The sequence below is a fragment of the Mangifera indica genome, chromosome 8, assembly GCF_011075055.1.
Source record: "Mangifera indica cultivar Alphonso chromosome 8, CATAS_Mindica_2.1, whole genome shotgun sequence".
NCBI classification, from domain to species: Eukaryota; Viridiplantae; Streptophyta; class Magnoliopsida; order Sapindales; family Anacardiaceae; genus Mangifera; species Mangifera indica.
In genome coordinates, this window is record NC_058144.1 from 8,715,501 (window position 1) to 8,729,272 (window position 13,772).

General features: G+C 33.5%; 3 protein-coding genes across 4 annotated transcripts; 2 read left to right on the plus strand and 1 right to left on the minus strand.

Annotated features, from left to right (window-relative positions):
* Positions 1-2,570, minus strand: LOC123222961 (probable inactive shikimate kinase like 1, chloroplastic). 2 transcript variants are annotated; one of them, XM_044645993.1, is made up of 10 exons: positions 2,334-2,570; positions 1,696-1,742; positions 1,426-1,477; positions 1,250-1,322; positions 1,073-1,160; positions 851-933; positions 626-725; positions 486-552; positions 331-395; positions 1-241 (listed from the first exon to the last, which is right to left on the minus strand). In XM_044645993.1, the coding sequence occupies exons 1-10, from the start codon at positions 2,512-2,514 to the stop codon at positions 173-175; spliced, it is 825 nt and encodes a 274-aa protein (XP_044501928.1). In that variant the 5' UTR covers positions 2,515-2,570; the 3' UTR covers positions 1-172. The 2 variants fall into 2 exon arrangements, with proteins under 2 accessions (XP_044501928.1, XP_044501927.1); XM_044645992.1 differs by having other exon boundaries at positions 1,426-1,480; positions 2,334-2,568.
* A 1,269-nt stretch (positions 2,571-3,839) lies between these two features.
* Positions 3,840-4,944, plus strand: LOC123224334. Its single transcript, XM_044647968.1, has 2 exons — positions 3,840-4,661; positions 4,747-4,944. Exons 1-2 carry the CDS (start codon positions 4,211-4,213, stop codon positions 4,872-4,874), a joined length of 579 nt encoding a protein of 192 aa, XP_044503903.1. The 5' UTR covers positions 3,840-4,210; the 3' UTR covers positions 4,875-4,944.
* A 1,650-nt stretch (positions 4,945-6,594) lies between these two features.
* Positions 6,595-12,679, plus strand: LOC123223925 (uncharacterized protein At2g33490-like). The gene is made up of 10 exons (XM_044647409.1): positions 6,595-6,889; positions 7,044-7,116; positions 7,550-7,624; positions 8,175-8,236; positions 8,329-8,397; positions 9,134-9,162; positions 9,239-9,446; positions 9,564-9,791; positions 11,179-11,232; positions 11,590-12,679. Exons 1-10 carry the CDS (start codon positions 6,776-6,778, stop codon positions 12,589-12,591), a joined length of 1,914 nt encoding a protein of 637 aa, XP_044503344.1. The 5' UTR covers positions 6,595-6,775; the 3' UTR covers positions 12,592-12,679.
* The last annotated feature ends 1,093 nt before the right edge of the window (positions 12,680-13,772 follow it).

Below are 13,772 nucleotides of genomic sequence, written 5' to 3' on the forward strand. Positions count from 1 at the left end.
TTAAATTAATAATCTATTAGTTTGATACCATGGAGAAGGGTAGAGCTTACATAAACATTTGAATATCCTGATGGTCAGCTTATACAAAACAGGCAAACTTCTCTTTGACTGTGGTTTTTTTTTGGGTCAAACCCAAAATTTTGAGATGTAAGTTGGAAGCAAACTTTTTAAGTTAAAATGGTTTTGCAGCTTCTTCCATCATCTTCTTTACTCTTGTAAGTTTTTCTATCTCCTTCAAAACCTGCAGATAGTAGCCAAAAAAAAAAAAGGATTAATACAATACCGCTAGGTTTCGATCCCTGAAAACCTTGCACAGTAAATTTTCTTCACCTCCATAGCCATGTCTTCTATGGTTACACCATCCAAGTTATCGATGCCCAGTTGATTTGCTACCTCTGTTAAAAACAGAAAGAAGTAAGAATCATCCAAATATTACAACTGATTACATGATACATGATAAGCAAGAAAACTCTTGAGGGTTATACTTTGGAGTGATAGAGTTGCATCAGCTGTGGAATATCCATGTTTCATTTGTTCATATAATGAAGCTACCTGAGGCAACACCTGACTATCATTAGGCAGAATAATCACCAAAGGCCTTAAAATCAGTTTCAGAAATGAATACCTCTGATGCACTATCTTCACTCTGGACCTCAACAGCTCCCATTGTCACCATGTTTAGTGGTACATCAATCCATATTGATAGTCCATGTCTTAAAAGTGCTCTGTATTGGTTTTTTAAGCAAGTCAGAGAAAGTAGAGCACTCAAAGTATCCACCAGAGATGATAAAGGAAAAAAGGAAAAAAGAAATTGTCAGTAGGTCATTCAACAATTAATGCAATCTCATACAGATTGGTTGAACTCTGAACTGCACCGTTTCCAGCACAAACTACTAGTCGACCCATGGATGATAATTGCTTTAATACTTCAGTCTGCATTAACATGTCAAATAAAATGCCATCAGCAACAAAGAAAATTTTTAAAATGCTACTAATCTACCAATTTTGATGTATCAATAACCGAGCTTTGAACAAATAAGCAACACAGGAGCATCAAATATAAAACAATCACCTCAGCTTCCTGATAGCCATTCTCATCACTCTCCCTGAAAGCTTTAGCAGCAGATTCACCACCAGCAGCTTCCAATACTAGATTATCACTGAATACAGAACAACCAAAGAGTAAGCTGAGCTATTACAAATCTGTGAGATCTTCTCAAAATTTTGGCACCCAAAACTCAACTGATACCTATCAAAGTAATAATATCGTAATGAATCAGCTAGAAGCTTTCCCAAGCTGGTTTTTATTGGACTTGCCATCCCTTTACATCAAAATAAACCATCAAGCAATCACATCGGTGCAAAGACTGGGATCGCCATAAAATTGAAGAATCCAGTGCACCATTAGCATTAACAAATGCTTACCCACAAGATATATGGAAGTTCCTTTCAGTTCAGGCAATATATCAGCTGCATTCTTCTGAATTGAAATTGAGCATTTCAATAATCAAACCCCAATACAATCACCTAGCTAGAACTATTATTCACTTCTAGGACACTATCAACCAATCTCATGAGATATTAATAAGCTTTCAGAAAAACAAAATCTACAAGCAAACGCATTATTAGAAAGTAAAGATTTCTATCCTCACACACTCCAATTTCATTCAACAGGACCTCAACTATGTATCTGACCTTTACTGCAAGAGATGGATCCTCCACAGCAACCTCAGTAACCATATCTAACAAGGTAAAAAACAGTAAAATTATTGCAAAGCAGTAATATATGATTGGTTTTAAGCTTTTTCTAACTACATTCGTTATTACTTACTATATTGTTAAGAAAAAACAGTAGTGAAGCGTAGAAAGTTGTCCAATACTGGAACTTAAATATATGAACAAGAAGTCAAATAAAATGATATGAAATATAAATTTTACTTAAGTCTCGAATTCCAATTTTCAAAGAGAATATTTTTTTCCATTTTTCAAATACCAATGATGAATTGGAAACAAATACCATTTTTCAAATTACGCAGCTTCAAACTTAGATTATATCATCTTTGTTCACTTCTTTTCTTTTCCTCAGTCATAACTTGAAATTGAAATTAACAAACCCATTGTCACAATTTTCTATAGCTTCCATTAAATTCCCGAAAAAAAAAAAGATTTATGAATAGAACCACGAGAAGCAAAGCAATGCCTAGTATTATTTTCTTGAACATATTTTCTAGCACTTGGCGTAGATACAAACAACAGAAGAAAACCCAAAATAGAACTGAAAACTATCAAAAGCCCACAAAAGAAAATAAAATTCAAGATCGAAAGAAGCTCACTGGAAGTCTTCTCGTTAGAACGGCAGCAAGTCACGAAACGAGGATTTCGTATGTGAGAAATAACGGGAAAGCGAAGTGAACTTGGAACTAGTGCATGGAATTGACGCAAAGGGCTGTGAAATTGTAGGAATTTTGGACAATTAGTAATCGATATTGTAGACACAGCAGTTGTTATCTCCATGGATGTACTTGTTCATCAGTTTGCAATCTACTTCAGTCTGCTGAAAGCTCAGGATCAAGCATAAATATTGTTCTTCTGAAAAAAACTGTAAATGGATTTTGTTGCCGATAGCCCGAACATAGTTCAAGGCAAACCCAAAAAAAAGCCCAGTCCATGCAAAATTCTTTTTATATTTTATCAATCAAATAATTATTATTAAAATAGTTGGACATTTACCGTTGGAAGTAGTTAAATTGTGTATTATATTATATATCGAAAACATAATTTTTTTATATTATATATCGTATATCATATCATATCGTATAATATATTTTTTTAAAAATAAAATAATAAAAAATTATAATTATCATTTTGAAAAATATTATAAATACTTTTAAAATTTTAAAAATTTTCATATACACTCTTACTATATTATCATTTTTTTTTTTTAAATATGTATTGATTTATATCAATAAATGTATCATATCATATGTGCATTCACTGTATCGTATTAATTTGATACACTTTATAATATGTATCATTTTTCATATGTATCATATTGTATTATCGAATATTAATAACTATGATTACAAATTCCATATAAAAATAAATAATCTAAAGGCCAAAGGACAATTTTCCACCAAAGGTTTAGTGAAATGACAAACCCCCCCTGTGTTAATTTTGAAAAACCCAAATAACATCATTCTGTTAAAATTTACTGTTAAGATTATGAGAAAAAAATGTTATTTAGTTAAAATATTAAAAAAACTAAAAATTTATCATATTTTTCTCTCTTCAGATTTAAAAATTTAATAATTTTTCTTATCAAAATTTGAAAAGTAATAATTTCTCTCTAAAATTTAATTCATTTACTTTCCTTATTTGGCAACCGTTTTCCAACTGACTTCTTATTTGTTGGCGCTCTCTTCCACCCGTAGGATGAAGATGTTGCCACAAAGACGATGAATCCAAGCGACATTGTTGAAGATCTGTTGCATCGGAGGGAACACCAGCAGATGAGAGGTTCATTGGAGAATTGTCACCAGAAAAAGAAGGGGAAAGAATTAGACTCTATAAGGAAATTATCACTTATTAAATTTTATGTAAGAGGAATTATTAGATTTTTAAATTTGAAGGGGAAAAATATCATAAATTTTAAGTTTTTTTTATAAATATTTTTAACTAAAAATAAATTTTACTCTTAATATTAATAATAAATTTTAACTAAATGATTAATATTTAGGTTTTTCAAAATTAATGGGTTGGGAGTTCGGCCGTTTCCTATGGGTGGGTCCCTAATTAAATAGCCTCTATTAAGAGTGAATGACATTGTCCCACCCAAGGTTTGAGCCTTAAATCCTTTTCCACACCTAGTTTGTGCCGATTATGTAGCAGAAACAAATGGATGCTGATGGATTAAATTGCTTCTGCCGTTTAGAATTTGTGGTAATCTTCTAGGAGCTAACTATTGCTTCCTTGTCAGAAGAAAAAACCAACTTTTAATTCGTTTTTGTGCAACTCACAAGACTTTTTTTTTACTGCTTTCTTGTTAATCAAACCGATTCCATAAACCTCGTTTCATCCTCCCTTCGTGATCCAACATTGATTTTGTTGCAACTCGATTGCATTATGCAAGTGCACGGTCTTGCTGAGTAATAAAAATTATAATCTTGAATAGCTTTGGTTAATTTTAATACAGCAAGGTTTCTTCTCCTCCATGTGCATGGGTTGTGGCGTTTCGAAGTTTGATCATGAAGAGGCAAGCCCAACGTTCAAAAGGCCGACGAAACGACATTCCAATGTCGAGAATGACGGCACCCTCGTCTCAGATCGGCTGCTTCATGAATATGGTCGTAAGAGTAACAACGACCGCAAAAATGTCTCTTCTTTGACGAGTGGTAAGTGGGAACCGGACGCTCGAGATCAGGTGAATGAAAAGAATGAGGGTGGTAACGCGTACCCAGGATTTGACAGGAAATTCAAAGTAACGGCGGAGGAGGAAAAGCGCGGTGGTGACGGTGGAGGTGATTATAATAGCAGTGAAAAGGACAAAAATGAAGAAGAAAATGAATCATTTTCTGATAGAGGAGATGATATCGCTCTCCCTGGATCGCCAAGTTTTAGGGAATACTGTGTCTACCCAAGGGAGGATTTCAATGAAGATGAAGGTTTATTTTATTTATTTAATCTTGGAAATGTTAATTAATCAGATTAATTGTTCTCAAGATTACTTACTTGAGTTCAAATTTGCAGGTATGATTGGTGCAAAAGAAGAGATCAACAAGGCACAGGGATCGGAAGCTGAAGCAAGGAACAGAAGGAGATCACCCAGAAGAGGGTTTATCAAGAGGCCGGCTGGATGGATGCAACGTCAGAAGTAATAAATATTATTAGCTCTGACTGATCCTTGTAATGTAAAAGCAAATCTTAATAAATTAAACTTTCTCCTCATCTTTTTTCAGTCGTGACTCTTGCTTGTTCATTGGGTCCCCGCCACTTTCCCAAATGGAAGAATCCCAATTAAAGTCTACAGTAGAAAATGCAGGGTTTGAAAATGGCGGATGATGAGCCTATCGTACTTGGTGCCTTAGGCTTTAAGAAACACGTCCTTTGACCATAGAAAGTCCCATTCAAAACAACAATATCTACCATTTTGTCTTTCTGTCGCCATCACCACCATAGTTTTTCTTCCGGACCCTCGTGAGGCCCCCATCCTTTCAACTTTTTAATTCATAAAAGAATCACCACATACGTAAGCAAAGCATAATATAGACCTATCCTTCATTTCATTACGGCCTATGGAATAAAATTAATGGATTTCTAGTCGTTCGATTTGACCACCATGATTGACTAACTTCATTTTATATTTATATCAATATATTTGGTCAAAGTTGAAACTGACAATCGACTGTTTGGCTTTAGATTTTTGTCGGCCATTTTGGATTATGAACAAATATACAGGGATGAAATACTAGAGTTACACCCTCAAGGGGCGGGCTTCCAGGGTGGTAAAGGGTTTGCGTTCAAGACCGTAATATCGGATTAATGTATAAATTTTAATTTATTCGATTTAATAATTATAAAATATTTGAATTATTTATTATAATTTATTTCAATGATCCGGCTCGCATAAATGGAATGGATGAAAAGAAGATGGCAATATGGGCTAATTCGTAAATGACTGGTCAAAGTATCAGATACTTTCCGTTTCTAAAGTACTCATTTCCTTGTCAGCAATTTTTGACTTTGACTCTTAATATAGTAGAATTACCACTGTGACCATTACTTGCTATCATATACCTAAATACAATTAACTCAAGTGAAATCCTCCAGTGTCCTGAGTCCACACTGTATATGACAAAGACCTTAATATCATCCAGCTATTTTAAAACATTATAAATTTTATTTTAAATATGTGAATAAATACATGTATATATATATATAATTATATAATTAAATATTATTTTATTATTAATTTAAATTATTTAATTATATAATAATATACACAAATATATATATTTATATAATTAAAAAGAGTATAATAGTTTTATTAGCAAAAAATACAATTAATTTTTTTATAAGGTTATCCAAATATTATTTCTCACTTAAATTTTGATAAAACGACAATTTTTACTCTTATTTGGTTTTGTGGGAGGGTATAAATGTAAATGAAGAAGTTATAGCTTGTACGATTTTTTAGAGAGAGAAGGCTTAGTGTTATATATTTAATAAATATTAGGAATTGCTAAAATTTTAAGTAAAAATAAAACGGATTTCTTACATTTTTATACATAACCGTGTATGCTAATGATAATGAATTGATGGATGGGTGTGAAAATGAATTTAGAAATTTAAAGGGTGAAAATATCATTTCATAAAAGCTTGGATGGGTTTTACCTCTAAGATTTCATAAAATTGATGAGATGTATTATTTAAAAAAAAAAAAAAAAGCTGATGGAATTAGACCTAAAATTTAAGTTTAAATCAAAAGTTTTATTTATTGAGTTATATTGTTGGTAAAAAAAAGAATTTTACTGTTTACTGTTGCGAACCTTTTTAGTTTCTCTCTATTTCGCCCTTTTCGTTTTCATTCTGAAATAAGTAATGGTCTTTTCGTCTGTTTGATCTGGTCCGTTTAAAGTCATTTGGGACCCAAACAGAACACAAGTGAGCTCTCTTCTCTTCAACGTTCAGTAATTTATAATTCAAATCCAAGTAAAGGAGAACAACTAGATTCTTCCGCGCATCTCGGTGGCTCCTCGTCTTAGGGTTTTTGTCAGAAATGATGTCTTCGCTCTCTAAATTGCGAAGATTTGCACTTCACAAGACCGATACCAAGGACAAATATGACTTTTCTCCTTCTGCTCAGGTCGATGAGCTCGATCAAGCTGCTCAGGTACAATTTCTCATATCAAAAGTAAATTTCATATGATTAATTTAATTGAATACAAAAACAAAAAAAATCCGGCGATTCGCTTATTGTTTAGATTTTTTTTGGTGTGGATATAGTGAATATTTTGTTTCATGTTTCGGTTGCTTTTAATTTATAGGAGATGCAAGATATAAGAAATTGCTATGATAGTTTACTCTCAGCTGCTGCGGCGACTGCAAACAGTGCTTATGGTAAACATTTTAAGATTAATTTTGTTCGATTATGTTAAATTTACTGTTTTGATGTGATTGGTCTCTTTAACTTCTTATCCCTTTCTGTCTCACATAGTAGTTTGGCGGCCATTTTCAGGAATTGTTTATTGCAAATGGTTGATTCTGCCAAATGTGGTTACACTTTTTTGCAATTTGACTCTCTGGCTAAACCAAAACACGTAAAACTCGTATTAGATGTTGTAAACTATATATGATGTTCGAGCTAAAATACAGCAAGATTAGAAAATAAGCTGTGATTTATTAATTTTGCTAAAAGCATATGATATATGCTTGAATTAGATTGTTATCGGATTGCTGAAATATTGGTATCAAACTTGTATATGGTGTAATTTCTCAAATTCTTAATTTTTTATTTATTTTTATTATCCATTTGATGTTTTTGTGCTTTCAGAATTCTCAGAGTCACTGCATGAAATGGGTTCTTGTCTACTGGAGAAAACCTCGTTACATGAAGATGAAGAAACCAGTAAGTAAATCAAGCTTTTGTTTAGGTAGGAAGTTGTTATAGCAATTGTTGCGACAAATACTAGAGGTGTGCACTGCTCTGCAAGATGCAGAGGATTGGACATTTTTCCGGCTTCCTCAGTAATAAGAATAGTGAATCTTTTAATATTCCCAGAAACTAAGCCATAGTATTGATAATTTGATTATATGATCTAAAAATCATATTGTTATCCTTGTTTAACTTTTTTTCTTGAAATCATGGTGCTTCAATATTGGAAATGCATCTATATTATTGCACTGCAAATAGCTCAAAATCTCTTCTTTGGAATCTACAGTTGCAATCAAATGATAACAAAGGAGAGAGAGAAGAAAAGAGCTTTCTACATGAAAAACCTCTTTTAGCCAATACATAAGTTGTATGAAAGTCACTTAGCCTCATTATTATTTGATATTATGTTAAGAAAATTCATCAATGAAATTAGCACTATAATTTTATTAGTTTAAGTTTTGTATGACATGACATGTTTTAATGTCATAAGGCTTGTGCTCTAGTTGTGATATGTTATCTGCAGGTAGAATTTTGTTAATGCTAGGGCAAGTGCAGTTCGAACTTCAAAAGCTTGTTGATAGTTATGTAAGTGCTTATTGTTATGTTGTAAATTGTATCAAATTTTCATAGCCTTTGAAAAGAATGTGTTGAACCTGATAATGCTTTTTGTAATCCAGAGGTCTCATATAATCCTGACAATTACAAATCCATCAGAATCTCTTCTCAATGAACTTCGCACGGTTGAGGTTTGTGTTGATTCTATAATTTAATTATTATATCAGATATTTCTACATTGTTTCCATACTCTGTCGCTGTTCTGATAAAATTTTATTGCACTATAGTTCTCAGTCAATGCACCATGCATTTGTAAACAATGCAAAGATGAGACACTGCCTTATAGTGTGTCAGATTGATTTTGAAGTCATGTTTTTGTTTTCATAATTATGATGATTTCATTTGATACTTGTTAAAGAAACTGAATTGGTGTCGCAAGCTTTTCCCTGTTTATTGAAGTAGAGAAGAAAATTTCAAAATTTCTCCTTCTAGTAATTTTCTGAGTAATTTTATGGTTTTGATTTGCGCATAAATGTGCTCTGGACGGAGGCCTGAGGGATTTGTAGCTCTAATGAACTGGTGCTTCTTGACTGCTGCAACATTTCTTGTCTTGGTCCTTATAAACATTTTTCACAATCATGATATTAACCTAGCAGATTTTCTATTTCGTCAATGACTTGATGAGCATTGATGATAATTTGATGCATTAGTCAGTCAAATGGTTGCAGGAATACTAGATATAGAATTGTTTTTTAGTGAATAACCCTCATCACTTCATCCTTCCTCTTGTTTACTAGCATAATTGTTGTGTAGTTGAAGAGGGTTTCAATCATTTTGCATCACCCACACAGTGACTGTTCTATTTTTCATTATCAAAGATTGCAGTGTGAGTTATGCTCAATTGCATTTTTTTGATCTCTGTTGCAGGATATGAAACGACAATGTGATGAAAAAAGGTTTGTTCTTGTGTGCTTTCGACTTATTTTCTCTGGTTGAAGTGAATTGCTTCTGAACTTGATGCGTGATCTGCAGAAGTGTGTATGAATACATGATGGCACAACAAAGAGAAAAAGGAAGGTCAAGAAGTGGCAAGGGTGAAAGTTTTACTCCACAGCAATTGCAAACTGCCCACGATGAATATGACGAACAGGCAACCCTATGTGTTTTTCGGCTAAAGTCCCTCAAACAAGGGCAGTACCATAGTCTTCTAACTCAGGCAGCTCGCCATCATGCAGCACAGGTTTTTTTACATCTTCCTAGCTATTTCAGAACACTTCATCTCTTGTTGTTTCCATTTGTCGGATCTTAATGTTCTTTCTTGGTTTTTCCTCTTTTTTTTTTTTTGCATTGAATGCAGTTAAATTTATTTAGGAAGGGACTTAAATCACTTGAGGCAGTTGACACTCATGTTAGATCAGTTGCGGAACGACAGCATATTGATTACCAGTTTTCTGGACTTGAAGATGATGAGGTGGAAGATGGTGAGGATAGCTACCGTTCTAATGAAGCGGGGGAGTTGAGTTTTGACTATAGACAGAATAAGCAGGGTCCTGATGTTGTTTCCATGTCAAGAAATTCAATGGAGGTAAGGATCTGTGTCATAAAAAATTTACTCTGTTTGTCATGTCTTGTGCCAATGCTCTCCAGCGTATGCCAGTTTTAGTCATTTATGTTATCTTCAAGAACAAATGCTTAATTTGTCAATTTCTTCCAAGTTTTATGTATTTTTTGAAATTTATTAGGAATTTCCTATTCCACTTGCTTTTTTACATATCTTGTCATCCAAGATACTTATATAATGTGATTCTTGTGGGCTGGGTCCTCACTGTTGCCAATCACCAGAAGTAGTATTCACTATAATTGATGCATGGACTGACATAGCCTTATACCTCTTTTGGAAAGTAGAATGTGCTTTTCATGCTGGTCACAAACTGTTGAAGTTTTAAGCTTGCATGTGTGTGCCTTAAGTGTGCTGTGAGATTGGACCTACCATCTCAGCTAATTGATGAAATTTTGTATTCATTATAGAAGAAATACCTTGGCTTGTTTTTAGTACTATGATCATGGTGTTTTGATGTCTTGTAACTAAGCAAATTTGAAAGCTTTAGTTGGCATGTTCTATATCTTGTGTTGGTAGGTGCAGAAATAGAAAATTGTTGGGAATTGATGACTTTTCTCTTAGAAAAGACTGGAGTTAATGGAAGTGAAATTATGGAGAGATGCTGAATTTATCCTCTAATCTGTCAGTTGGCATGTGTGAAAACCTAAATTGAGAGGCAAGGTAGCCTTCTTCATTCTGACCCTTCATGGTCAATTAGGAGTTGGACCAACTACTTTAGTTTATGATTGCTTCTTTACACAAACCAGACACCTCGATCAAATGGTTTTGAGATTTCAGATCCAAAATGTACCCAGGTTTACTATTCACAGTTCTCATTTGCCAGATGTGGGCCATTCACTCTATCATAAATTTCTTTGGTGTTGCAAATTCATAATTCACAAAAAACTATTTCCATTATGATTATCAATGTTAAATTAACAGTTAGGTTAACTAGGTACAATATTCCACACACCACATATTTCATGAGAAGGAAAAGTAATCTTTGAAAATGCCCCAGTAAGGCCAATCCATTGGCAACCTGAATTGTATCCCACAATTAGGTACAGTCTTAACATGGGACCCTATTAGGGCTATTGGAGTTCTTAAAAGAAAGAAATAGTTGATACATATTCTTTTATTTGACCATTTAAATCTGAATCATTAAACATAGTGCATATCTATGAGGTTGTTGGTTCAATTCACTAACCAAGTATGTATCACGGTGCTGTGGGTTATATGAAATTAACACAATAAGTGATCAACAATTTTAGAGATGTAATTGCACCTTATATTTGTTATTATTATTATTAGTTTTGGGTTTTGAAACTGGTTTCTTGTATATGTTTGGTTGATATGGTGGCTTATCTTGCAGGTGGATGAAGTTGGTGTTTCATTTCCTCGAACTTCATTAGTGGAAAATGCTGAGGTTGGATCCTGGAGCTCTTATAGTTATTTGATGTTAAAATTGATGATTGTGAATGTGCTGATTTAGAAATGATGTCTTACTGTAAATGATTTTGAAAGTACTTAATCTAGAATAATGTGGTTTCTGTAGTGAAAGTAACAGATGAGCAAAACATGTTATCAGATGTTTGTTCAGTATCAGCTGGACATAGATTGAAGCTTTCTCAGGTCTTGATATGCAACTGTTTGTTATAGCTTTAGAACTATGGCATTTTACAACTCTTGCTGTGTGGTTTTACCTATAATTGTTTTGGTAGAAGTTACAGTACTTGCTTTCGATGTTTTAAACTTAAAACGAAAATTTCTCGATTTTATGCAGGTAAACTTGGACAAAAACCCAGGGGATCACCCGGCATCAAACAAGGAGCGAAGAGGAAGCTACTCAGCCCCATTATTTCCTGAAAAGAAGAATGATCAGGCTGAAAAATTTAGGGAAATACAGCAATCATCTACAAGGAAATCGGGTACATATGTGCTTCCCACCCCTATTGATGCAAAGGTCCCAATCGCATCAAGACCAAGTACTTCTATTCCCTTTGCGAGGCCAGGTAACCTTAGTGGACACACACACAACCCATCTCATTCTTCCCCATTGGAACAGAAGAAGCAAGATAAAGATTATGGTGATCTCTCTGTCTTCAGACTACAGTCAGTTCTTAAAGAGAGCAACAGTAATACTACCTCCAGTAAACTACCCCCTCCTTTGGCAGAGGGTTTTTCCCATCCTTCACTGGATACATTCACATCTTCTAATACAAAAAATAACACAAGACAAGCATTCTCTGGCCCAATTACTAATAAGTTATCATCAGCAAAGACTACAGAACCTCACAAGCTAGTTTCTGTAGTACTTTCTTCACCACCAACCGCTCAGCCTTCAACATCTCCAAGGAGATCCCCAAGTGCTTCACCTCCGCTTATTTCTTCTCCTAGATTAAGTGAACTTCATGAGCTTCCCAGGCCTCCGAGTGGCATAGCAGGTAAGCCTGCAAAATCTCATGGTTTGGTCGGTCACTCAGCTCCATTAATGTCTAGAAATCAAGACAATACTGCAACGAATAAAATGGTTTCAGTCATTTCAAGTGCAGCATCCCCTCTTCCTGTTCCACATTTAATTGTTCCTAGGAGCTTCTCCATACCCTCAAGTAGCCAGAGAGCAATGGCATTTCATGTTCCAAAGCTTTTGGAGTCTACGAAAATTGGAGAAAAGGATGAAGATGTTTCTTCTCCTCCGCTGACGCCTATCTCCCTTGTAAACATTAAACAACCAGTATCCGGTGTTTCTGAAGCGCCTCACTCTGGGCATATTAGAGGTGATTGAAATTTTTTCTTTCATTGTTTGCTGTATTACATTGCTTGTGCATATATTTGATGGCTGATGGATATTGGAAGATTTTGTCCTTTGCCTACTTCCATCTTCCATTTTGATTCTTCATTTTTAAAAATTGGTAATTTCGAGAAGAAAAAGAATTGGCTATTAAGTATCCTACATCTTTCAAGCTTGTCGTTCACGATGTAAACGGCAGTGCTTCATAGTCGTTTCCACATTTTCATATCTGCTGAAGAGAAAATGTTATGAGAAGAGTAGTAAAATAAACTTGGGAATTTATGAGGGCACTGAGAAAACCCGCCAGTCTGTTTAAAAATTCAAATTTTGACTTCTGAATTTTGCGGCATGTTAGATGGGGCACGTTTCCGAGGAGTTTGACAATAATTTTATTAAATCGTAAGTTGACTTATGTCCACCTACGGGTGGGTGTATTTTAAAACTTTCATTGGTTGGGTTTTAAAATTTAAAATTTTTTAATTATATATTAAGATTAAAAATAAATTTATTATTTAATTAAAATTTTATTTTAATTTTTTTAATTTAAAAAATTAACAATTTTTTTTCAAAATTTAAAAAGTTGACGACCACTCCATTCTGGCTATCAGCCAAATAACACAGGCCTCCCTCCAGTTATTTTTTAGTGCAAAATTTATCCAAAATTTGATCAAAATAATTGGGCGATGTATCGATCTATGTGATGTTGCATAGATTTATGTAATATTATCCGATTATTTCTAACCGATTTTTGATAATTTTTATATCAAGAAACCACTAGAGAGGGAGAAATGTGTTATCATACTACAATCCAAAGTGATGACTAAAAAAAATCAATTTCTAAAGAGAAAAATATAATTTTTTAAATTTTGGATTAAAAAATTATTAGTTTAAAGTTTTTTAAATTAATGAGATAAAATTTTAGTTTTCAAATTTTTTTTATTAAATAATAGTTTTATCTTTAATCTTAATAAAAAATTTTAACATAATGACAAATATTTAAAATTTTAAAATCTTATCGAGAAAGACAAGGAATACGGCAGGCCTTAGGTGGGAATAAGTCTTTCGGCCTAACAGCAAAATGGTAAAAACTATGTATATGGTTCGTAAGAAATCTTCCTTCATTATTATTTAGTAGCCGTACTTGAAAAATAATGCAAACCGCAAATCCTATGACC